The 25,718-nt window shown below is 38.2% G+C and overlaps 3 protein-coding genes and 3 long non-coding RNA genes across 20 annotated transcripts in view; 2 read left to right on the plus strand and 4 right to left on the minus strand.

Moving 5' to 3' along the window:
* Positions 1 to 492: 492 nt before the first annotated feature.
* LOC144008058 (uncharacterized) lies at positions 493 to 8,834 on the minus strand. Of its 2 annotated transcripts, XR_013280592.1 has the most exons (4): positions 8,413 to 8,834; positions 6,755 to 6,842; positions 3,435 to 3,582; positions 493 to 3,366 (listed from the first exon to the last, which is right to left on the minus strand). It is a non-coding gene; the product is annotated as an uncharacterized LOC144008058 (long non-coding RNA). The 2 variants fall into 2 exon arrangements; XR_013280591.1 differs by having other exon boundaries at positions 493 to 3,582.
* Positions 3,593 to 10,957, plus strand: LOC144008048 (uncharacterized). Of its 9 annotated transcripts, XM_077508095.1 has the most exons (9): positions 3,593 to 3,863; positions 4,100 to 4,182; positions 6,786 to 6,869; positions 9,468 to 9,593; positions 9,715 to 9,893; positions 9,973 to 10,064; positions 10,225 to 10,325; positions 10,486 to 10,585; positions 10,838 to 10,957. In XM_077508095.1, the coding sequence occupies exons 5-9, from the start codon at positions 9,819 to 9,821 to the stop codon at positions 10,911 to 10,913; spliced, it is 444 nt and encodes a 147-aa protein (XP_077364221.1). In that variant the 5' UTR covers positions 3,593 to 3,863; positions 4,100 to 4,182; positions 6,786 to 6,869; positions 9,468 to 9,593; positions 9,715 to 9,818; the 3' UTR covers positions 10,914 to 10,957. The 9 variants fall into 9 exon arrangements, 8 of the variants coding, with proteins under 8 accessions (XP_077364221.1, XP_077364222.1, XP_077364220.1 ...); XM_077508096.1 differs by having other exon boundaries at positions 3,594 to 3,863; positions 9,468 to 9,893; positions 10,851 to 10,957; XM_077508094.1 differs by having other exon boundaries at positions 3,594 to 3,863; positions 6,786 to 6,865; positions 9,401 to 9,893.
* LOC144008059 (uncharacterized) lies at positions 9,380 to 12,024 on the minus strand. The gene is made up of 8 exons (XR_013280593.1): positions 11,708 to 12,024; positions 10,515 to 11,526; positions 10,374 to 10,424; positions 10,238 to 10,298; positions 9,970 to 10,033; positions 9,825 to 9,913; positions 9,668 to 9,738; positions 9,380 to 9,565 (listed from the first exon to the last, which is right to left on the minus strand). It is a non-coding gene; the product is annotated as an uncharacterized LOC144008059 (long non-coding RNA).
* Positions 12,025 to 12,718: 694 nt separating this feature from the next.
* On the minus strand, positions 12,719 to 17,846 carry LOC144007080 (uncharacterized). 3 transcript variants are annotated; one of them, XR_013280061.1, is made up of 4 exons: positions 17,296 to 17,846; positions 15,668 to 17,186; positions 15,532 to 15,591; positions 12,719 to 14,200 (listed from the first exon to the last, which is right to left on the minus strand). It is a non-coding gene; the product is annotated as an uncharacterized LOC144007080 (long non-coding RNA). The 3 variants fall into 3 exon arrangements; XR_013280063.1 differs by lacking the exon at positions 15,532 to 15,591 and having other exon boundaries at positions 17,018 to 17,186; XR_013280062.1 differs by lacking the exon at positions 15,532 to 15,591.
* LOC144007079 (dnaJ homolog subfamily C member 8-like) lies at positions 16,100 to 21,124 on the plus strand. 4 transcript variants are annotated; one of them, XM_077506357.1, is made up of 5 exons: positions 16,100 to 16,241; positions 16,551 to 16,652; positions 16,726 to 16,782; positions 16,859 to 16,925; positions 20,449 to 21,124. In XM_077506357.1, exons 1-5 carry the CDS (start codon positions 16,104 to 16,106, stop codon positions 20,718 to 20,720), a joined length of 636 nt encoding a protein of 211 aa, XP_077362483.1. In that variant the 5' UTR covers positions 16,100 to 16,103; the 3' UTR covers positions 20,721 to 21,124. The 4 variants fall into 4 exon arrangements, with proteins under 4 accessions (XP_077362483.1, XP_077362486.1, XP_077362484.1 ...); XM_077506360.1 differs by lacking the exon at positions 20,449 to 21,124 and adding an exon at positions 17,023 to 18,204; XM_077506358.1 differs by lacking the exon at positions 20,449 to 21,124 and adding an exon at positions 18,131 to 18,204.
* The window catches only part of gatad2b (GATA zinc finger domain containing 2B), a 46,014-nt gene continuing 38,699 nt past the window's right edge, over positions 18,404 to 25,718 (minus strand). Inside the window, exon 11 of the mRNA XM_077506356.1 lies at positions 18,404 to 25,694. Within this exon, the coding sequence (XP_077362482.1) occupies positions 25,558 to 25,694 (137 nt within the window). The 3' untranslated portion in view covers positions 18,404 to 25,557. The remainder of the gene's footprint in view (positions 25,695 to 25,718) is intronic.

A 25,718-nucleotide genomic window follows, 5' to 3' on the forward strand; every position in this document is an offset into this window, starting at 1 on the left:
CTTTTGAATTGTAAATTGGGGTCACCGGGGATCGAACCGTGGTCGTCTGCACACCAGGCAAAGTTTTTACCGCTCGGCCACTTTGTCCGAGTCGCGGCGTTTTATGTTTTAGTATTCCAAGTGCCAAATGCACATTGATCCTTACCGTAATATGGACGTTGGCTTTGGCAGGACTGCTTGTGTTTCCTTTCGCCATCAAAGTGAACATTTACCAAAGTCAAAATGTCAAGTTCTCCTCCATCACTAAACCTGTCCTGCCCGATATCCACTTGAAACATTTGACTGACCATTCACTTTTTAAATATCAGCTTGCACGTTAGCATTGCTCAGTCTTTCATACAAATAGCAGTATAGAGTATTTCAATTGTAAACTTTGTCATGACTTGATTTGAGCATATTTGTCATGGTGTGGTCTGCTTTCATTGTCAAGCCGCAGGGGGCTCGTCTTGGAATTGCTAAGTCACTTTATGACTGAAGTAAAGAGGCAGTGGAGTTTGTTACTTGTGCTTTATTACGAGAAACAAAGATGAATTCACAATATTACACGGGAACAAATGTGGGGACACTTTTGCCGACTCGTCATCTGGTGGTCTCACAGCGGCCAGGCAGTTTGGAAGAGGACCCAGAGCACCACATGTTCTCTGCAGGGGGGTGACATATGGGGACATTACATTAGGTACAAACGCACAATCAAATACAACATCTCGAGAAAATATGATGCAGTTGTTTTACTTGACCCTTTTGCAGTAGAACTGTGTGATATGGGCATTTTATATACACCAATAATATCACTACCGATATATTTATTAAGGTTTAAAATTGAACTTAGAAACTGGTAAATTTCTGTGATCTTTTATTTGATTTTCCTCACACAAAAGTACAAATTTTATGTAGACCACACAATTCAATTCAATATTCTAATAAGTACCATGTAACGATGGACGGCGATCTCAATAGCCAAATGCGAGGCCGCATGTTTTATGTTTTTCTTTTTAATTTATTAAACATTTTACAATTGCCTTCAATACATATATAAATTATATGCATCTAATGCACTCGTATTTGAAAACAATCAGTGTGACCAAGAAAATAGGTCAAACAGTTGTTAAATCGGCGAGCAATGATACATGGTGAACTTGTGCACGCTGTTGCGTTTTTTCCGCTTGTTGCACACTAGCGCCGCCTGCTGGCCTGTCATCAGGACTGCAAAAGTGTCTCACCTTTTTCACAACATATCCCACAAGCACGCGGGTCGCCCTTCCAGTGTGACGTGACGTTGAAATGCGCCCCCTTGCGGTGAAGGGAGAGCATCAATGCGAGTGTATTTGAAAACAATCAGTGTGACCAAGAAAATAGGTCAAACAGTTGATAAACCGGCGAGCAATGATACATGGTGAACTTGTGCACGCTGTCTGTTGTAAGGAGGACTTAATTACCAAGAATGAAAAAAAGATGTTTTGACCAAATTTTGGCGTCGACAACTGAGCAGGTTATTTCAACAAAGCACATTCGCCATTTTCATTTCCGTGACACAAACTCAATTTACTATTAGTTTTGAAAGATTGTTTGGAAGTGTTTCCCTAACGCCAACAGATTGCTGGCCAGCAGGAAAAAATAAAATAAAGTTTGAAACGGTGGTAAAAGAGCGAGTCGTTCTCAAGGAAGCAAAGAAACGCATTGTGACGTGATGTGCTCAAACCTCAAACGCTCTTTTCCCTCAAATGTGCGAATCCTACAAGAAGCAAAACGTCATGTGAGAAAGGGCAACAAACGCCAAAAAGTTGATCGTTGCTCACCTACCGAACTGACAGAAGACCACGCATATGGTCGCAGAAAAAACAAACAAACCTGCATCACGCGAGCTGCAGTCGGATGTGACGTCAGCCCACCATTCAAAATTTTCCGCTTGTTGCACACTAGCGCCGCCTGCTGGCCTGTCATCAGGACTGCCAAAGTGTCTCACTTTTATAACAACATATCTATGTTGTTGGTTTTTCACTTTTGTTTTTGAGATCGCCCAGATGTACATGTCTATGTTTTTGTAAGCCTGCAAGCTTCATTTGTTGATAAATAAATGCTTATAAAAAAAAAACCCACAAGCACGCGGGTCGCCATATATAGACCCTTCCAGTGTGACGTCCCGTTAAAGTGCGCCCCCTTGCGGTGAAGGGAGAGCGTCAATGCGAGTGTATTTGAAAACAATCAGTGTGACCAAGAAAATAGGTCAAACAGTTGATAAATCGGCGAGCAATGCCACATGGTGAACTTGTGCACGCTGTCTGTTGTAAGGAGGACTTAATTACCAAGAATGAAAAAAAAATGTTCTGACCAATTTTGGCGTCGACAACTGAGCAGGTTATTTCAACAAAGCACATTCGCCATTTTCATTTCCGTGACACAAACTCAATTTACTATTAGTTTTGAAAGATTGTTTGGAAGTGTTTCCCTAACGCCAACAGATTGCTGGCCAGCAGGAAAAAATAAAATAAAGTTTGAAACGGTGGTAAAAGAGCGAGTCGTTCTCAAGGAAGCAAAGAAACGCATTGTGACGTGATGTGCTCAAACCTCAAACGCTCTTTTCCCTCAAATGTGCAAATCCTACAAGAAGCAAAACGTCATGTGAGAAAGGGCAACAAACGCCAAAAAGTTGATCGTGTGCTCACCTGCCGAACTGACAGAAGACCACGCATATGGTCGCAGAAAAAAAAAACAAACCTGCATCAAGCGAGCTGCAGTCGGACGTGACGTCAGGCCACCATTCAAATTCTTCCGCTTGTTGCACACGAGTGCCGCCTGCTGGCCTGTCATCAGGACTGCAAAAGTGTCTCACCTTTATTTAAAAAAAAACCAAAAAACATATCCCACAAGCACGCGGGTCGCCATATATAGACCCTTCCAGTGTGACGTCCCGTTAAAGTGCGCCCCCTTGCGGTGAAGGGAGCGCGTCAATGCGAGTGTATTTTAAAACAATCAGTGTGACCAAGAAAATAGGTCAAACAGTTGATATATCGGCGAGCAATGACACATGGTGAACTTGTGCACGCTGTCTGTTGTAAGGAGGACTTACCAAGAATGAAAAAAAAAATGTTTTGACCAAATTTTGGCATCAACAACTGAGCAGGTTATTTCAACAAAGTACATTCGCCATTTTCATTTCCGTTACAAAAACTCAATTTACTATTAGTTTTTGAAAGATTGTTTGGAAGTGTTTCCCTAATGCCAACAGATTGCTGGCCAGCGGGAAAAATAAAAAATAAAGTTTGAAACGGTGTTAAAAGAGCGAGTCGTTCTCAAGGAAGCAAAGAAACGCATTGTGACGTGATGTGCTCAAACCTCAAACGCTCTTTTCCCTCAAATGTGCAAATCCTACAAGAAGCAAAACGTCATGTGAGAAAGGGCAACAAACGCCAAAAAGTTGATCGTTGCTCACCTACCGAGCTGACAGAAGACCACGCATATGGTCGCAGAAAAAACAAACAACAAACCTGCATCAAGCGAGCTGCAGTCGGACGTGACGTCAGTCCACCATTCAAATTCTTCCGCTTGTTGCACACTAGCGCCGCCCGCTGTCTGTTGTAAGGACTTACCAAGAATGAAAAAAAGATGTTTTGACCAAATTTTTACTATTTGTTTTGAAAGATATTTGGAAGTGTTTCTCTAACTCAATCGGATTACCCGAAGATGTACAAACAAACAAACAAATATGTATATATTATGAACCTCAACGTAATTTTTTTTGTTTTTTTTTGTTCAGACAACCTGACAACCACGCACTTTGCCTTAATGTGAATTGAACGTTCTCGCTTACCGTACGTATAGGAAGCATTAGCAAGCCTTCTATCAATCGCAGTCCTGTCGTTCGAGTGAGTATTTTAAACTGCCCTTTATATGTGTATGACTAATACACGACCTAGAAGGCTCTTGATAACATTTGAGCTTGTTTATTGTTACTCGCAAGGTCATTGGAAGCTCGTTTGCTAATATGTCAACAAAGCCGGGTGGCTAGGCAGCTAGCACGCCTACAAGTAGCACTCAGCTGTCAATCAAAAGTCAATCAAGGAAAACGCTTGACTTGAATCTTGTTTTCTTCTCCAAACAGAAGCTGACGGCCACAATAAAAAGAGAGTAATGGCTTCACATGCTACAAATTGCTCCACTCGTCACCAACATCTTCTACAAAAGGTAACACATGCCTATTTTGCTCCTGTTTTGTTCTTGTGCCGCTGGTGGAGAGTCAATCAAAACATTCTCACTCTTTGGGTCATTTGATATTCGTTTGAAAACAGATAATAGAAATAGAAAAACGAGTCATATTATTTCATTTTCGTTTTAAAATAGAAACACCAAATTTGAAATACAGCTCGTTATTCTCGTTTGGTTGTCTGGAACGAGAAAGGAAAGCCTAGTAACAGTTTAATTATCAATTTTTACTTCAACAACGTAAAAAGGAGACAGCACGAGGCACAAGCCGAAAAAAAAAACCGACTTGTATTTTTGTTTTTGGATCTCGAAGTTGTCACCCCGAGCATTTCTCATACTGGCCAGGAGATGGCGACATTGACATCTAACCCCCCCCCCCCAAAAAAAAACAAAACAAAGAACCCCAATATCGATTCTATGTGACCATCTCCAGACAAAATTAGACAAACTACACATGTAGACATAATTACCGGTACCCGTCTTTTAATGCAATAATAATAATAATAATAATAATAATAATAATAATAATAAAAACGACATACATCAGACATCTCCTATTTTTAAATGTCATTGTAATATAAATATTTTTAAATGTCTTGTTTTTTAAAAATATTCTTAAATGTCTATTTTTAAAAATGTTTAAATGTTTCATATTTTATAAAATTATTTTTATATGTCTCATTTTATAAAAATACTTTTAAATGTCTATTCTTTTATATTTTTAAATATCTTGTATATTTTTTTAATATTTTTAAATGTCTTTTTTAAAAATATTTTTAAATGTCTCTTGTAGTTATTTTTTTTAAAAATGTATCTTATATTTTTACAAATATTTTTAAATGTCTTATATATTTTTAAAGTATTTTTAAATCTCTCTCACTCACTCACTAAAACAGTAATGACTTCTCCTTACCCGTTCCAGACAGCCAAACGAGAAAATCAAGTTGTATTTCAATCTATTTTAAAACGAAAATCAAATCACGACTCACTCTTATTTTTAATATTCGTTTTTAAAGAAATATCCACAGACCAAAACACACTGACTGTACACCTGCACAAGCTCCTCATAATATGAATACTGCTAATAATTTCTGAACATTTGTTTTAAAAAAAAAAAGTATCTTTTTTTTTTTTTTTTTTTTTTTTTTTTTTTTTTTTTTAAAGACGACCTGTCATAAAGAATGAGAAAAACAGTTTAAAGATTGAAAAAATATATATATTCATTGAAATAGTTCGACTAAGCCCAACATTGGAGTATGGCGTGTCGCCATATGAAAGGTGTCTCTCATTTTGGGTTATCAATTTGGATGTAGCTTTTATTTTGCTGCTGTATGGAGACTCATACTTTGGAATTTTCAAAGGCCATTCCGAGCACAATTTCAAACCATCGTCGTCAATGATGAATTGTTTGTCTTTTTTTTCTTTTTTTTCTTAAAGTCCACTGACTGTTTAAATATTGATACGGCTTTAATATCAAGTATTGTCAAATTTATAGTGCAACCTCTCAAAACGAAAACAGCAAAAGTTATTCTGATTTATAAGAGTGGAGATCAACATTGATTTACTCATTACAAACCTATATATTGTTACTGTCACAGTTCTTTAAAAAAAAAAAAAAAAAAAAAAAATCCATGAAACTATTTTCACATAAACCTTATTGAGAAAGGCAGTAATGGGACTTGTGGAACAAATTTCTAACAGTGTAGATTGAGAAAAAAAAAATACTGTTGTGATTTTCATAGACTTAATGAAGGTTTTTGAAAGGTTTTTAAAAATCTTGTTTTTGCACTTTATGCTTATTAAAATAAGTTTCAATTGAAATGTGCTAAAAAGCAGTTGTTTTTTTGTTGTTGTTTTGTTTTTGTTTTTTTTTCTTCAACCCGTACGTACTGCCTAAACAATGTTACTTTCTTTTGGGGATATTATTATATTATATATATATATATATATATATTTTTTTTTTTTCAAAAAATAGTTTTACAGTAATCATAATCCGTTTATTGTGCACGGTAAACTTTCAACTAATATTGAAATAATGAAATGTAAAGTTTTTTTTTTTCCTATCCAATTAATTGCCCTGCAGAATAATCGACAGATTAATCAATTATTGCAGTTAGTTGCAGCCATAATTAAGCTTTTTATATTTAGCATGTATTTTTTTCTCTATTGCAATATAAAATCTGAATATGTAAAGTTCACATTTTCTGAGCTTGAAATTTTGTTGAAGCGATTACTTGTGTTATTATGTGATATTCAAGTTGGTATATATATTTTTAAATACTCTTAAGACGCAAACTGTATTGTCAAGGTAAAACTGTTTTTAAAAACAGTTTCATATTTTTGAGATGGAAAATATCTTTTCAAGATCATTTTCCATTTTTGAGAGTCCTATTGCCCGAATCAAGCCATCTTTTTCCACGGGAAGGTGAAGGACTGATGGAGGATCCGTTTGTTGCCTGTTTGACTTCTAATTTGAACTCATTTTGGCATATTGACGACATCTGATTCTGATCATTATGTGGCCATTGTGAAAAGTGTTGACAATGTGACTCACTGCTTTGTTTTTTTGTCTGGATGATTGACAGCCTCGGGGGACCTTTCAGCAGCCGACAGACTGGACGGACAGACGGATGGACGGCAACCTGCATTTGGACACATGATGATTGTGAGTAAGTACGCAGTGTTGTGATTTTGTAATGGACAAAGGACACAAAAAAAAAAAAAAAAAAAACACTTAACAAAGGAGCAACTTTATCAATCTTTTAAAAAAATTTGTAATGGACAAAAAAAAAAAAAAAAAAAAAGGAAAGACTTAACAAAGAAGCACCTTTATCAATCTTTTCAAATTTTTGTAATGGACAAAAAAAATAAATAAATTAAAAAAAAAAAAAGGACAGACTTAAAGGAGCACCTTTATCAATCTTTTCTAATTTTTGTAATGGACAAAGGACAAAAAAATAAATAAATAAAGGATAGACTTAACAAAGGAGCACCTTTATCAATCTTCTAATTTTTGTAATGAAAAAAAAAAGAAAAAAGGATAGACTTCACAAAGGAGCACCTTTATCAATCTTTTCTAATTTTTGTAATGGATAAAAAAAAAAAAAAAAAAAAAAAAAAGGATAACTTAACAAAGGAGCACCTTTATCAATCTTCTAATTTTTGTAATGAAAAAAAAAAGAAAAAAGGATAGACTTCACAAAGGAGCACCTTTATTAATCTTTTCTAATTTTTGTAATGGACAAAAAAAAAAATAATTAAAAAAGAAAAAAAAAGGATAGACTTAAAGGAGCACCTTTATCAATCTTTTCTAATTTTTGTAATGGACAAAAATAAAATAAATAAATAAATTTTAAAAAAGGATAGACTTAACAATGGAGTACCTATATCAATCTTTTCTATTTTTTTTTTAATGGACAAAAAAATAAGGATAGAATTAACAAAGGAGCACCTTTATCAATCTTTTAAAATGTTTGTAATGGATAAAAATAAAATAAATAAATAAATTTAAAAAAAGGATAGACTTAACAAAGGAGCACCTTTATCAATCTTTTCTAATTTTTGTAATGGACAAAGTACAAAAAAATAAATAAAGGATAGACTTATCAAAGGAGCACCTTTATCAATCTTTTCTAATTTTTGTAATGAAAAAAAAAAAAAAAAAAAAAGGATAGACTTAACAAAGGAGCACCTTTATCAATCTTTTCTAATTTTTGTAATGGACAAAAAAAAAAAAAAAAAAAGTTTAGACTTAACAAAGAGCACCTTTATAAATCTTTTAAAATGTTTGTAATGGACAAAAATAAAATAAATAAGTAAAAAAGGATAGATTTAACAAAGGAGCACCTTTCTCTATCTTTTCTAAGTTTTGTAATGGACAAAAAAAAAAAAAAAAAAAAAGGATAGACTTAAAGGAGCACCTTTATCAATCTTTTCAAATTTTTGTTATGGACAAAAAAAATAAATACATTTAAAAAAAAAAAACAAAAAAAAAAACATGTTGACACACCTGCGATGCCTCGTTAGCCCCTACGAAGAGTTTTTGCTTTGACAACAAACTCTTCTGTCAGTCTGCCTAAGGCTTCTCCATGACTTTTTGAGCACCTGTTAGCTCTGCCATTTTCTACCTTGTTTTTTTTGTTTTAAATGAACTTGTGATTTGAAAACCTGTCCAGAGGTGTGTGAGGATGTTGCAAAGTACACGGCACTTACGTTTGATTGCTAGTGCGAGATGTCGGATGGTCGGTTGGTGTGCTCACGTGGTGTCCGTGTGGCATTGGAAGGAAGTGACGTCACATGTGAGCTCCTTCAGCTGAGTCGGTCCCACACAAAAGCGCCTCAAAGGCTTTCAAATTGTCATGTCAAGCTTTTGTGTTCAATAAATGCTTCAACTTGAACGGGCGTCTTTGTGTTTTATCAGTCAAATGTGCCCTCGGCGCATTGGAAGCCTTTGCTGTGTAGTGGCAAACAAACGATTCTGAGTCTGACAGCAGTTTACCACTCTGTCGTCTCATCTTACTCCTCCTGTTGCTCTCCAAATTGTCAAATTTGAGCTGCTTTGGCTGACGTGAACACAAAAAGTCTCGTGTTCATTGGAGTAACTGATGTGAAACTCTTACCTCAACACTTCAAAATGGCTTCCAGAAGCTCTCTGCTGCTTTGACTGCCTCTAACTCCGCCCAGTTTTGGCTCCACCAATCACGAAGCAGCTCAAATTTGCATAACCACGCCCACCCCAAACTGACCAATCACAGTGTTCGATTGTGCAAAAACAGGCTTACTTTTGCAATTCTGACCAATCACGTCGCTTCAAAATTTTATAACCACGCCCACTTACACCAACCAATCACAGTGCTTCGAGTTTGCAGAGCCACGCCCACTTATCAACCAATCATAGCCTTTTTTCCTCATTACTCCACCCACTTCCAGAACTATTAGCCAATCACAAACCAGTATTCCAGCCTCATCCTGCCCAATTTGAGAAAAAAAAAAAAATCAAAAAAAAAAAATTAAAAAAAAAAAAACCCTAAAAAAAAAAATCCCAAAAAAGAATTTAAAAGTTTTTTTTTTAAGTTTATATTTTTTTTATGTTGTGTTTTTTTAAGTTGATTTTTTTATGTTATGTTTTTGTGATGTTTTGAGAAACAAATCAAGAATTAAAGTGTTCTTTTGTAATCAAGCTTTATTTTTTCTTTTGCAGAGTCGACATTAGATCACAAAGCAAACAAAAGTTACAAGTTGGATGATATTCTTCTTGTGGTCAACAGGTCAGCCAGGAAGAAGCGCATGGACCTAAAAAAAATAAAAAATAGTCTGCTGCTCACTGCATGTGGTCAAGTGGCTGGCCAGGAAGAAGAACGTGGACCTAAGACAACAAAAAAAAAAAAAAAAAAGTGAGTCACAAAGTTAAGTCAACTTCCAGTGCAGGGAAAAAATAAATAAAAATTCTTTAGCATGAAAAACCTACCAAGATGAGTTTTCTGTAACTTTGTTTCCACACCACTGCATTTTCAGGAAGCTCATCACCTTCCTTGCGGCCTAAAGAGGAAAAAAAAAAAAAAAAAGGCGAGTTGATCAAGGTTGGCCTGATTGTGCAATGAAGAGTGTCAACATCTGCCATGTACCTTGTGGATGCAAAATCAGCAAGAAAAGCTAAAGTGGTTGGCTCGTCGTTGAACTTTGGCTGTCAGCAGGTACCCCGTCGTCCTCCACACTGGACACAAATTCAAATGAGACAATTGAAAGCTGAAATCAAACTTTCTCTCTTACCAGCTGAGGACAACGACACCAATCAGTCTGCCTTCTTTCACCTTGGAGCATCCAGCAACTTCACCTGCAACACAACATGCAAGATGGACACCATGGCAAGAAATTACTCATTTTTAGCACTTTTATAATTAACCTTCTGTTGAAGCAGCACACCTGTGAAGAGGACAGACAAACCTGCACAACACAAGCGTGGGACCAGTCAACATGCTCATTTATTTTCTTTATTTTAAACTAAAACGTCGAAAATGGAGGCAGCTTGGAGCACCACCTGCAAGGAGTCATCTTGATTGCAGAAACTCCGACCGGCCCCACTTGGACTGGAAGGTGCACTGCATGCAGAGTCAAAGAGAACGCAGGTGAGTGCACTTTGAAATGTTTAATTGGCAAATTTGTTTGGAGCTTACGGTGGCACTCATGTTGGACACAAGTTGATCGTGTCTGATGGACTGCACCATCTAGAATTTTAAGAAAAAAAAAAAAAAAAAAAAAGTTAATCAAGTTAAATGTTTGCAACAGGTCCAAACCTTAATGAACATGATTTTGACCTGCACAGGAGGAGCCATGTTGTCAATCAGGCTCTTCACCACCACCTGGTGGACAACAGCAAGAAGAACATGTGAGGGTAAAGTACCTTGTTGAGCAGGCTTCCCCAATCCTGGTCCTTGAGGGCCCAAATCCTGCAGGTTTAGCATTTTTCTGTACATCACACCTGACTCTTAAAGATCAGAATCAGGTGTTGTGCAGAAAAAAAGTAAAACCTGCACGACTCTGGCCCTGAAGGACCAGAATTGGACGAGAGTCCTGACTGCAGTTTCTCATTGCTGCTTTGGTGAAACATTAAAAAGAAAATATGTTCACTTGTTGCCAGTCTTGCTCCACAGCTCTTTGAAGCGCCGTCCATCTCATCCAGATCTCCTGTGCCGAGCTCGTTATGCCTGAAGTGATACAAGAGGTTCAATCACATGCTGAAATAAACGTGTCAAACATTTGGGCTCTTGTGAACGTGTGTTTCACCAGTGAAGGGCAGCACTGGACGCCTCTTCCACGACGACGTGCAGCTGCCGGCCTGAAAGATACGACAACGTTTGTGTAAGCATTTTAACTTTTACAACAGTCGGCCTTACAAGCCAGTTTAGCTTAGTTGAAAGTCTCATGAAGCCACGCCTCAAACGACAGCAAGTCGGCCATTTTAGAGCCTGTGGACAGAAAGAAGAATCAACAAACTGATGCTTTATTTTGTCTGTTTAATAGATATATATAATTAAAACTTGCATTCTGCCATTTTTGCAGTCAATCTGGCTGTTGTGTTGAAGATGCGAGCCTGTGGACAGAAAGGAGACATTTAGAAACACTTGATACAAACTGGTTTGTTTGTGAGTCCACGTTGAAACGCACAGCAAGTCGGCCATTTTAGGCTCAATTTGAAGATTTCCACCTGTAGACAAACAATTAGACAATTAACACGCATGCATATAAATCTGCTTGATTCAGTCCGTGTAATTGTTAATTTTGGTCTACTTACCTTCCGGAAAACGTCGCTTTGTTTTCGTCGCGATTCTGGAAAAAAAAATGTGACAATAAAGGCGTTTTGGTGCAGTTTAACCTCGTGGAACCATTTTTGTAGTTGCAACGCTGGCACAAACGTGTTTGCAAGATGCAAGCACGCCAAAAGTGCTACATTGCGTTAAAAGTGAACAAAAGTAGCGAATTTAAAGTTATTAAAAGCGCAAACACTCACCTGGTCAAAGTGTTGTAAGATCTTGTGGAAATTCGTGCGGGGCAGCAGGAAGACGAGGACGACGAGATGCTGTCTGAGGTGAGAAAGAATGAACGTCGCGTTTCTTCCGGCTTAAATAGGTTTCCGGTGATGACGTCACTATTAAAAAAAAGCCAAAAAATAAAAAAGTTCGCTATTTAACATAGAAACAAACACAAATCGCAGTTTACTGCGTTGAATAAGCAAGAGGGTAACATTCAAAGTGCTTCATAGAAAGACGCGTCAACCGCGTCGGGGGTTTGAACCCGGTTCGTCTGCTCCGGAGACATGATCCTTCACCACTCGGCCAGTGGTTCTCATGCCGGTTTCGTTTTTTAGAACGTATTCATCAAGTGTTATATGACGCAACAAACCGCAAATGCGTCAAACAACATTTAAATACGACCAAACGACTGAAGTTTTTCACTTGGAGATAGTCGAGTGGTAAATGACTTTGCCTGTGCATCAGCACGCTCGGGTTCGATCCTTACTCTTTCTTGCTTTTGAATTGTAAATTGGGGTCACCGGGGATCGAACCGTGGTCGTCTGCACACCAGGCAAAGTTTTTACCGCTCGGCCACTTTGTCCGAGTCGCGGCGTTTTATGTTTTCGTATTCCAAGTGCCAAATGCACATTGATCCTTGAACGTAATATGGACGTTGGCTTTGGCAGGACTGCTTGTGTTTCCTTTCGCCATCAAAGTGAACGTTTACCAAAGTCAAAATGTCAAGTTCTCCTCCATCACTAAACCTGTCCTGCCCGATATCCACTTGAAACATTTGACTGACCATTCACTTTTTAAATATCAGCTTGCACGTTAGCATTGCTCAGTCTTTCATACAAATAGCAGTATAGAGTATTTCAATTGTAAACTTTGTCATGACTCGATTTGAGCACATTTGTCATGGTGTGGTCTGCTTTCATTGTCAAGCCGCAGGGGGCTCGTCTTGGAATTGCTAAGTCACTTTATGACTGAAGTAAAGAGGCAGTGGAGTTTGTTACTTGTGCTTTATTACGAGAAACAAAGATGAATTCACAATATTACACGGGAACAAATGTGGGGACACTTTTGCCGACTCGTCATCTGGTGGTCTCACAGCGGCCAGGCAGTTTGGAAGAGGACCCAGAGCACCACATGTTCTCTGCAGGGGGGTGACATATGGGGACATTACATTAGGTACAAACGCACAATCAAATACAACATCTCGAGAAAATATGATGCAGTTGTTTTACTTGACCATTTTGCAATAGAACTGTGTGATATGGGCATTTTATATACATCAATATCACTCCCGATATATTTATTTTGGTTTAAAACTGAAGCAACTGGTAAATTTCTGTGATCTTTTATTTGATTTTCCTCATACAAAAATACAAATTATATATAGACGACACAATTCAATTCAATATTCTAATAAGTACCATGTAACGTGCAATGAACGACGCTCTCAATAGCCAAATGCGAGGCCGCCATATTGCTCCTCCCAATAAATGTTTATCGGCATACGATTCTATATATTTACAGTATCCAAATTGGAGAAAATATTTGAGACAGTAATTAGTAGAAATAGCATGATTTATGGTGTTTTTTGTTTTTGTTTTAATTTATTAAACAGAACTTCGGACATTTTACAACTTTCCTTCAATATGTGTATAAAATTATATGCTTCATGTTTCGTAGCTACAGGAGGAAACTTGTAAATTTTTTATTTTATTAAAGAATTATAACTAATTCAACAAAAGATGTCTCTGCCAAATCCAATATTGGGGTCTCAGGAACTGAGCGATAAAAGGATAAAAGGGGGTCTTCAAGGCTATGGAGCACATACCATCTACTTATTTATTTTTTTTACTTGTTAAGAAAATAGTTATCAAACCCCCACCCCACTTCCGGCTTTATACTACCTGCCTACGAGCTGTATATGTCTCATCTGTACTTCTGCTCGCGAGGTGGGAGTAACAAGATGGCCGCCCAGTGCACTGGCATGGATGGGCTATCGGCTATCCAGTCATGTATACAGGTCAGTCGTGCAAGTCCACGGCAAAACGAAAAAGTGCTGTATAGGCATACCAAAAACAAGGAGGCGCCACCTTGTGGCGCGGTGCCATACTGCGGATTGTTACAAACATTTCAAATATCTATTGTTTCACGAGGAGAGTTATTCACAATTTGTGCCAAACATATCGTGACCAGTCCACAGGTAGGTAAATGTGAGATAAAAAAATAAAAAAGGTATAAAGGATAAAAGGAACCCAATCAGAATGATCTCAGCTTCAAAACAAAACAATGACGAAGAAGGAGAGTGTTGTGACCGGTCTTTTCGAACTTTTCGGAGGCTTGCCGATGCCAGCAAAACATGAAGGTTTATCCACCGACTGCCTCAGGACGTCGCACCCGGATCCAGTCCGCCCTCGTCTGCAACTCCTCGTGTGTTTGGTCTTCTCTCTCGCCCCAATTTCCTCTCTTGGGTGGGTCTGTTGATGTACGAGACCACAAGAGGGCGCCAAAGTTAAATTAATCGCAGATGACCATATGAAACTCGATTTTTTTCCCGTCTTTTCTCTTTTGCATTTTTTTCTGCAGTTTGTTTCCTTTTTAGTTTGCTCATTTCTATTGTGTTGTTTTGTATACTTTTGTCCTCAAAATTAGCCAACAACAGAGAACATTTTTCTTTCAATTGGCCTATATTGTATTCTTTTTATTCTATTTTTTTATGTTTTATCAAAGGACTGGCAAGAAGGATGAGCGCCCTCTGGTGATTAAAATAAAACGTAAACGAAATCTTACATTTCTACCATTTTTATTCTTTGATTCTAAAAAAATAAGACCTAAAGAGTACAATAATGAATAGATAAATTTTACAAATCATCTCTCCACTGGTGACAAAAAAAGTACAAACATGCAGATGAGGAAAAATAAGTGGAATATTTAATCCATAAATCAGGATAAATAATTGCCACGGCTGCTGTCGACACGCGTGTTGAGCAGATGCCGAAGAGCCTTGGGGGAGGCCGCAAGACTTTCGCCGGCTGCTTTGCTCTCATTTAGCTCCTCCGAGCTGTTGAAGAATGAAATAAATGTTTGCTCAAATTTTGAAACATTTTCCAATTACAAAAAAAAAATATATATATTATTGTGGCATTCTGTCTGTGCTTTAGGATATGTTGTAGTTTTATTTAGTTGTACATTTCAAGTAACATATTTTAACTACTGCCTACAAATAAAATGTTTGTCCTACAAGTCATTCTGAAACTGATCAATGTGTTCATGGGCTACTTTTTTTTTTTTTTTTTTTTTTTTTGCCCTTTGATTAGGCAATTACATGTCATAAATGCAACATCACTATAGAAGATTGAAATTACCAAGTAGGCTTTTCACATATGTTTTTAATTGACAGGGGATTAACATAAGTGCGTATAAATTACGTATAAATTTAGTCTAGGCGTCTCAAACTTTCATTTTTAGACTTTTTTTTTTATTTTTTTTTATAGCCTAGACGTCTAAGGACCATTTCGACATCTGTGGCATCAATGATCACGCATGATGGAGAGTTTCAAACGTGTGGTTTATTTTAAGACAGTGAAAACTATGAAACAGAAATACAGAAAGAAAGCAAAGGGTCAATATCAAATTTGCAACGAAAAACTACTTAACTACACAAACTTTAATAATACAAAATATAAGCACTTTCCAAAAATAAAACATACATATACACCACTAATTTTTACCAAGAAATAAAACACACTTAATCTAACATTAAAACAGACATTCCAATCCATTAAAAATAACTCGACAATTAACGCACCTCATTCCACAAACCAAGAGTGCTAAAAGAGTTGCAACAGTCACTTCAGAGGTCCACATCCTATTTCAATAAATACAACGTAAACAGATGAACAGCACTGATGAAAACCCAAGAAAATCGTCCAAAGCAAACTTACATGGAGATCCAAACAACAGGAACACATGGAGTAGCACACGTTTGTAATGTCAAACCACGACAGTGACGCAAACTGTGTCACCTGAGGAGGTGAAACCTTTCAAACTTAATTAACTGCTCACCCCAGGCTGACGGCGCACAACTGCCACCCAGTGGCCATTTCGCATAACTCATTTACAACGTCTATTAGGCGACTTTTACACCGAAAAAAATGCTCGGTGTTTGTTTCCTGACCAGCAGGAGGTGCTATACTACAGCCACTCTGGTTGGAACAATTTGCTACATTTTATCTGCTACCCCACAACAAACAAAGCTAGTCCCATATAATATATATGTGGTAATTAAATTTACGTAGAGTCTACTAGCAGTATAGCGTTGTTGTTTTTTTTAACGGTACGAAATGTCATGTAAACATGAGCGGCGATAAAACGCTAAATATGGCGCACATGGGGCGGGAACGACGTGATCACGTGACGCGCTTACGTCCAACGTCAATCCGAGCGAAGATGGCGGCTAGCGGTGGCGAGTCTTCTCAGGCTTCGTCCGATGATTTATTTCAAAACTTTTACTCGGAGGTATGGTAGAATCGAGTTGTTCTCGTTAAATTTGCCATTCGCTTCATAACAAGAAGCATGTGGCGCTGTTTCCCCGCCGGGGCCTCGCGCATGCGTGAGTCTACAGCTAGCCGGACAAGCTAAACATTGCTAACGATGGAGTAGACTTTGGTTTTAAATGTGCTAAAATCACAAATCAGAACTCTGCGCCGGTTTGTGCTTATTCTTCAACGAAATGTTGCAGAGAAACCTTGTTTTTTTTGTGTTTGTTTTTAAGTCAGATTTACGCTCTGTTGTAATGTAAACACGTGTTTAAATGTGGACTTACAGGTGAAGCAGATCGAGAAGAGAGACTCCGTGTTGACGTCCAAGCAGCAGATTGATCGACTGCTCAGGCCTGGATCGTCTTACTTTAATCTAAACCCCTTTGAGGTAAACATTTTATCCTTGCATCCTTCACAATTTTTTTTTTTTCGGAGTCATAAATGTTCATTTGCATGTTTAGGTACTGCAAATTGATCCCGATGCAACAGATGTTGACCTAAAGAAAAGATTCAGAGCGGTAAGAAGTTGTTCGGTTTGGTTGGCGTGTATCCATTTTTTTTTTTCCTAACCAAGACTCCCTTTTACCGCCTCAGTTATCCATTCTGGTCCATCCAGACAAAAACCAGGATGACGCAGACAGAGCACAGCAAGCGTTTGAAGGTACATCATATTTATGTTGCACATCAATCAAATACGTGTCATTGTGAGAAACGGGAACAAAGTACACCGGGCAAACATTTGCTCGTGTTCACCTGAGAAACGTGACGTGTTGGCGCCATCTTGCCTGACCTGGAATCCCGTCGTGCACACCTGCCTCCAATATCACCTATCAGTCTTCTTCTGCTTGTTGAACGGCGCTTTGCACACTTGCGCCACCCGGTGGCCCGTCAGCATTACTGTTTTGTTTTACCGTGTCAATTCCTGCTTTCACGCCACAAAATAAATAAATAAATAAAATAAAAATGCGTTCATTCACGTATATATTTATTTATGTATTTACTGCACAGTGTCTGGTGTAAGGAGGACTTACCAAGAATGAAAAAAGCTGCTTTGACTCCATTTTGGCGTTGACAACCGAGCAGGCTATTTCACCAAAGCACATTCGCCACTTACATTTTCGTTACAAATAAACAAACAAATCTTTTTGTTCTATTAGTTAGTTATTGTTGTTGCGTTGTCAAGACAACCTGTCCCGTAGGCATCCGGTTCAGCATGCTCGCAATTGTAGTCCTGTTGTTTGAGTATTTTACATATTTTAACTGCCGTTTAATATGTGTATGGCTAATACACATAAATACACGACCTAGAAGGATGTTGATAACCCTTGAGTTTGTTTATTGTTACTCGCGAGGTCATTGCAAGCTCGCTTGCTAAATTGTCACCAAAGCCGGGTGGCTCGCTAGCTAGCTAGCTAGCTAGCTAGCAAGCACGCCCACAAATAGCACTCAGCTGCCAATCAAAATAATATCTAGTGGGATTCTGATATCTCGCTATTCTAATATCTATTAGGAAAAGCCTAATCATAGTTTGATTATCAATTTTATTTTAAAAACGTAAATAGGATACAGCACGACGCACAAAAAAAAAAAAAAAAGGCTCGTATTTTTGTTTTCCATTCCGGAAGTTGTCACCGCGAGCATTTCTCATACTGGCCAGGAGATGGCGACACTGTCATCTAAAAACGATATTGATTCTGTATGACTCCAGTCAAAATTCCACAAACGGTAACTAAACAGTGTAGATAATAATAACAAGGAAAATCAGACATTGCTTTTAAATTATGATTTGGATTTCTTTCGTATTCTTGTCAAATTTGAAGTGGAACGAGGGAAGACTTCACACTGTGATCCTTTTGTGTTTTCCAGTCCACAGCACCATGCTGCATTCATTTCCAAGGCAGACTTTGTGGAAAATAATGAAATAAATAAAATAAACAAGAGACTCTTTTGTGATTAAAGCTGTCAACTTTTTTTCTTTTAGCTTCGTAAGATGAATTTATTCTCTGGCTGCAATGTTTTTGGTTAACAGTTTGTCCTTGGAGGAGGTCTTTGCTCTACTCACCATTGAAGAATTACTTAAACAAGTTCAGTGAATATGAGTAAACGTGCAACCAAACAAAAGTTTGTGCCAAGTCACACTTGGAAGCAAATTGTTTCAACCTTTATTAAACATAGCTTGCAAGATAAATATTACAAAGTTATTTCCTCCAAAATTAGCTTATTTTTTCAATCAATGCATAATTGTCAATCAACTGGCAGTATTCAAACAGCATTATTTTCATTGACTTTTTTTTTTTTTTTTTTGAAGACCGTTAAATATCAAGTATGTGCAAAAGGTCAGGATTGATGTAAGCAAAAAAAAAAAAAAAACCCAAAAAAAGGATGTAAATTAGCCTCTGCTTCATTTCATCGTTTGCGTCTCCCCAGATGTTTTGCAGCAATACAAACAAGATCCAAATGCTTAAAAGTGGATTCAAAATGATTTTGCAACCAAATATTGATGACAATATCAGAGAAAGACAATCGCTGGTGTTGGCGGTTGAAATATTCACTTTTAAACAACAGAGAGACGCGATCGGGTGGAAGTCGCTTTTATCAGACTTCATGCATGGTTGACTATTGCGCAAACTTCTGTATGTACGTCAACGCAAAATAATCCAAGAGGGGGCCGATTCAACTTTTTGGGGGTTTTCAATTAACACAAAAAAGATGGTTCAAATTAATTCATTTAATTTCGACCCAACATTTTGCGTTAAAAAAAAAAAAAAATAAAAAAGTTGGTTTGGTTCATTTTTGACCCAACTCAATTGGGTTATTATTCAATTAACCCAAAAAGTTGGGTCAAATGAGTAACCCACAAAACAGCCCGGAAAATTGGGTTTGTGGGTTTTTGATTTCACCCAACATTTTGGATTAAATAACTCCAAAAATTGGGTCGTTCATTCTTGAGCCAATTTGGGATATTTTTGACCCAGCGGCTTTTAAGACAGCATGTTCATATTAGCATAATTCAGCACATTCACTACAAATCTTGATTTTTTTTTTCCTTTTAAGGAAATCCGTTTGCTGTTTTGTGTGTTTATTAAAGGGATCAAAACAGGCATCAAAATTAAAATAGAGCATTTTCTCATATTCCGCTTCATAATAAATCACATAATTGGTGTGTATTTTTTGCAGAATGCAGCAAACTGCATTCTGGAAGAAACAATCGTACCAATGTCAATGTTATTGCATCAGGTTTGGCAAATCAAATTCATAAAGACGTTTGCGTGAAAACACGGACATGCAGGAGCGCGCAAAGACAAACATGAATCGCCCTAAAGATCCAAAAATGCAACATTCGTGTCTTGAAATGAAATGTTAGCTCATCCAAACACAATTTTATCCAGAGAAAATTTCAACAAGCAATTTACTATGAAAAAAAAAATATTTCAAGTATTGCCGCCCCCAATGAAAGAGTACATCATAAAAAAAAAAAAGTATAAGAGCATGCACTTCCTGTTAACCGCATTGGAAAAATGCATCCGGGGAGTCCAGTTTAAGAAGCAGGAGGGAAAAAAAAAAGAAAAGAATCCCAAACATTTTGCACATTTGTTACACAATAATACACAGTGATCACAAAACGAAATGACAAGCTTCACAATATTCATGGCTTTTTGTTTGCTTTTCTACACAATATACAACCATTTATTTTTTGTTTCAGTACAAGGGAGGAAAATGCTTATGTACAATAAGTCATTATTACTTCAAACCTAGCAAATATCGTGTCATTTATCTCATAGTCAATACATTTGTTTATTTTTATTTTTTTTAAACTGCAATAGAAAGTAATAACAACTCAGAAGAGGAATTCAGTCGGCAGAAATAAAAAGACTTTCAGGAGGGGGGGGGGGAATTCAAAATACAAAGGTGTGGATGCAAACAGAGAAAAAGAGAGAGAGACAGGAGCTTTTTTTTTTTTTTTCCGGTATTAACTTTAGCTTTTTCAGCAAAAAGGAGATGCATGAGATTAACTTTAAAAACCAAATGGCGAGCGGTATTAAAAAAAATCACCCAGACATAAAAAAAAAGGAAAATATATCTGGAGAACTGTTCGGATAAAGGGAAAATGGATTTTTTTGATTTGACTAAATAAAAATGGATTTTGTCCAAGTGTAAACTTTCGTTTACATCTTTTCTTTTAGGTAGTTTCAGAGTCTTGCCGAAGACTTTCCTCCCGCTCGAATGCTGTGACCCAGTCACGGCCTGGATTGTTCAAGCATCATCATCGTCATCATCATCATCATCCCCACGTTACAATTTGACTGGAGAAAAACTCAAAGCCACTGGCACCCATAATGATACATGTAGAATGATGTACATGTGTAGAAGACAAGGATGGGCATTAATGACAGATTTAATAAAAAAAAAAAAAAAAAAATCTAGATTAATGACAAATCGTGTCTTGAAGCATTGAAAAATGGGGTGCACTACTTGGGTGCAACCATCAGAGGCACTGTTTGTAGTCGAGTTTGTAGTCTGAAGAAGAACATGCGTTACAAGTGCCTTGATAAATGTGATGATACATGAAATAAAATATTAAAATAATTAAAAAACTAAAAGAAAGCTAACTTATCTCTACATTTTTGTGTTAACTAAACAAAATACAAATGCGTGTGTTAACATGGCAAAGAAATAAAAGTCGGTGATTAGGTAAAGAGGTGAACTTGGTTGTTAGCTTAGCTTCAATCGCTAATTTTTTACCAGCACATGGATGTGAGCTGCGCTCATATAAAGGTGGAAGATGACACTTGTTAAAAACTTGGTGCTGTGGCTGTCTTCTAATTTAACCAGCAATAATAAATTAGTTCTTTAGAACAATAGTTTGAAAGTATTGTTTTACTATTTAGCTTGGCTTAGCACTCAGCTGTGAGTTGCTAGTTAAAAAATTAAAGGTGGCTACGTGACTTTGGATACAGCATACACTCGTCAAAACTACGTGCCGTGTTCTTCCAATTTCGCTTTAAAAATTGACTTTCCCTTTGAAAGTTTTTTTTTTTGTCTTAGCGAATTCAGCTCAGCTACAAGCTGCTAGCGTAACTGAGAGGTGGCTATGTGGGTGGAGCGCTGCATAAACTTGTGAAAACAAAGTGCTGAGAGTTAAATTCTTTCAATTTAAACAAGAAATATTTTGTTCTTTATAAACAATGGTCTGATAGTATTCATTCTATTTTGCTTAGCTTAAACCGCTCGCATTTGACGCAGAGTTGCTAGCTCAAATGAAAGACGGCTACGTGCATACCCACATCAAAACTAAGTGCTCTTGTTGAAATTCTTTTCGCTCTTTATTCTAAACATTTTAAAGTATTGTTTCACTCTTTAGCTACAAGCGCATAGATGGCTAAAGAATAGTGATTGACATACTAGCTCGCACGGACCAATTATGCCCAGTATGTCATCTTAAGTGCAATACTACAACGAGCTCAACAAGTACCACTGAGTGAGGTTGTGAAGCTCACCTTTAAGGACGAGTCATGACGGCATCGTCACCAAAGGATGCCAACAAGCACTTCAGGGTGCGTTCACACTTACTTGGCAGGATTAGCTAGGTCAAATTAACTCTGGTATGAACAACTCTGATATTGTTATTATAGAAATGTAACTTTTGTTAAACTGGCTCACCACTTCAAATGTATCCTCAGTGGGAAACTTGTGGTCTGATGAGAACACCACCAGTGTGAATGCTGAATACCCGAGAAATAATCACGCGTGTGAACGCAGCCCAAGTGTTTGTTCAAAATAAACCAACCGCGAGTTAAGCTCCACTTCGAACATTTCATCGGTTTAGCCCGCCATGTGAGATGGTGATGGCATGCAAGTGCAACACAATGTAACTTATTAATATGACATCATGAACTGCAACAGTAAACAAAACAACGGAGGGCATCCAGCATTGCATGTTCGTTTTTCTTGGTGCAGCTTTGTGTTCTATTTCCCACAAAAGCGAGCATTCTCGCTGGCAGCAGCACGTCTAGCTAGCGCCACCCTTTCAGGTACCGTTACCAGCATGGATAGTAAGGAACCAAAAAGTGCAACCCCAAAAAAATCTTTCAGAAAAAAATAATAAAAATGTGCGTACCGTTCATAATTGTGTATACTGCAGTATACTAGAAGCTCAGTTAGCAAGCTAAGCTAACTATTCCACACATTTGTAACATTCTGTTACAAGTTCCACGTTGTCTCAGTAACAAACGCCTTGTTTTCCCCTAGACTCCTTCTTCAATTTATTAATGGGCGTACAATGCACATTTCTTAGCTTTCATTTATGAAGTGATCGCAATTTGTTCGACCTTTTACTTGTTTCCAGTGAAATGCTGTCGGCCGCCACTGAGAACGCTCTCATTCCCCTGATCCTTATCCAACTCTTCCTCCTCCTTCACAAATTCTATTCCAGGAATAATACTGCACTTTGTCTGAACACTGATTGTAATGCTACTGTGCACAAGGTTGTAGCTTAAGAGCAGTTAGCGCACAAATAATATGCTGACGTAAGAGAACGTGTTTAACACATTCTAAGAACATTCTAAAGATGGTACCGTTAGCCTGAGAGGACTGTAAAAAAAAAAAAAAAAAAAAACCAACCAGCATTAACGTCTGAAGAGTTCAAATATGTCAAAGCCATGCGATTAGCTTGCATGCTGGCTGTGTGGACCCAGCACACACGCTTTGGGGAAACGCCTGTGAAAGCTGCGCCTTCAAAAAACTGACTTCCTCGTTGCGTCACATGGTCCCACCCTTAGTCTGAGGCAATAACGCTAGCTAGTTACAGATTTTCACACAAGTTTCATGGTTAGAAGGTCCCACGAACGTGAACATCTTAGGCAATGTCAGATGACTAACAAGCAAACATCTTTCGTTCTTGATACAGCTCTTTTGAAATATTTCAGAACAAAATAAGTACGGCAGAATAGGGGCAAACAGCAGAGATGAGTTGCTAGGTTGCTAAATTAGGCCAGCTAGGTGTGGTACAAGCTCAGCTGCATCTCAATAGTATGGAAATGTATGGCGATGATGGAACATGTAAAAATGAATACTAAAATCTGAGACAAAAAGGAAATAAAACGTCTGCTTGGTGTCCCATTTGATCCTGAAATGATCCCGCTAATGTAGCCTGGACAGTTTTGCTCCTTTCCCACAGCATGACATACTCGCGGCTCAAGATGGCCGTACTCGCTGCTGATGTATTTCAACTGGTAAAAAACAAGAATTGAAGGAAATTTGAGGTTTTCGGAGCCTTGGCAGTCCGGTATCCAATACTGATAGAAACAATTTTAGAAAGTAAAAACCCCGCCACAGGTTAGCATTAGCCACATGTGCTTCTACTCAACTGGCTTCCTCGCGAAGCTCATTTGCTTGCTGGTTGAGTAGAAGCGCCTGTGGTTCAAGCCAAATTGTGGCAGTTTACTTCCCCGACCTGGATTTGTCGCCTCTGAATTTTGACATGGGAAACTGACCGCTTTTAACCGAGGCAACGTTGCGCAAAGACAGTTTCCCACAGTCTAATCGAGCTAACCCTCCTTGATACCATCACATTTCCTATCAATTCTTGGACAAGTTTAGACGTGGATGGACAAATTCAGGTAAGTGTACTCATGCTTTTACCTTCTTCGCCGAGCAGCTTCCGCGTTGGCTGGTTCGACCAAACCGCAGCAGGGAGCAGCAACATGCAACTTGAGGTCCAACATTCCAAGAGCAACACCGCCACAGAACATTAGAAGTAAACCAGAAAACCTGTGACTCTCTGATAGGCCCTAAGCCAGCTTCCAGACCTTAAGAGACTCTTAATTGTAACATTCTTTTCCTCTTTTTTTTTTTTTCTTTTTTGTAAAAAAAAACTTTTTTTTTTTTTTTTTTCCAATTGGAAATATGCAAAGTGCTCCTCTGGAGTGAGGCAACTTGTGTGCACAACATGCACACAATGATTGATCCATGTCTCTCCCGTAAAAGATATAATCCACATCCTTTGTTTTCTCCCTCTTACGCTCGGTATCTATACATAATCCTTACAGATATTTTTTTGTTTTGTTTTTAGCTTTGTTGATTATTATCGTCTCCCGAAGGCAAATACCTCTCAGGTCCGCCAACGTTTCAAGAAGAGACGCCGCAAAAAAAAAAAAAAAAGAAGAAGAACAAATAGGAGAGGGGGGGGGGGATACTGGGGAGTGGAAGTTTTGGGGTGACGAGGGCTAAGAATCCGAAAATATAATCCCAAACGTAACAACTAAAAACCAGAATTCAAGGTTTGTAAGTTACAGAATCTGGTTTGGGTGCACAAAATGTGCTTCCACTTTCAAGAGTGGAGTCCTTTTCACATTGAAAGAACATGTGACGTGAAAGACGAGCTGCTGGGTCGAAAGGGTCCATCCAGTCTGTGCATAACCGAAAGGTAGTCGAGGCTTGGCGGGGTTGGGAGGATGGAAGCGGGAGGGCCGTCGCATCCGCTTTCTGAAGCCGCCTTCTGAATCCTTGGATGAGTTTTGTCGTTGACGTCCTCGCAAAGATCCCAAAAACCTCCTCTGGAGTGTGCATTGTTCTGCCGGAGCCGTCCCGTGTACATCCATTTTGTGAGTGGGGATATCTGGAGTCGGAGATGCGGGTGACAAGCAAAGGAAAAAATCGTTCCGAGATGCCAGCACCCTTTCCCGTTCGTTAATATTTGGGATGCCCTTATGACTTATTTTGATGAGATGACGACGATGTGGATGCTCCGTCCTCAGCGTCATGTGACCGTAACGCGACACCCTTTTAAGTGCGGGCTCTTCGTTTTCTTCTGAAGAACAAGCGGAGCCGTATGGAACTAAATATTATTGTCCGGACCAGAATTCACGACTTGGAAACTTCCATGAAGCTTGAAAGTTGCATAGTAACCAGAGCGCTTGTTGATCTTCTGTTACTAGCAATACTCCAATCGAAGCTTTATATATGAGAGGAGCAAAAAAAAAAAAAAAGAAAAAAAAAAAGTTATATGATTAAAAAGTTTAACATAAAAAAAATAAGTGCTATAATGGGAAATACAAAAAAAATTGAGATGTGCTGACATTTTATTGTCTTTACGTGACTTTGTTGGGTTTTGAATGGGTCAGTTTTAGGTAGGCACATGGACAGGCACTGCATGCGATGGGTGGGGCCTCGGGGGGTTGTTTTGGGGTGGGGGGGGGATATATCGGCTGATGGTGGAGTGCTTCGATGTGGGGGTAGAACAAGAGGGCCCAGGGCGGGCTTGTCTTCAGATGGGTCATAGGGCTGGTCGGGGCTCATTTCTGTCCGGTGATGGACTGCGATATGGATCTGGGCGGGATCATGTCCAACAGGTACTCTCTCTGCCGGTCTGCTAAGCTGGCGCTCTTATGGGCGCCGACTGCCGCTGGGTTCAGATAGGCGATATTTAAACCTGTGGTGACAAATTGATGTGCAA

This window comes from Festucalex cinctus, chromosome 19 (assembly GCF_051991245.1).
Source record: "Festucalex cinctus isolate MCC-2025b chromosome 19, RoL_Fcin_1.0, whole genome shotgun sequence".
NCBI classification, from domain to species: domain Eukaryota; kingdom Metazoa; phylum Chordata; class Actinopteri; order Syngnathiformes; family Syngnathidae; genus Festucalex; species Festucalex cinctus.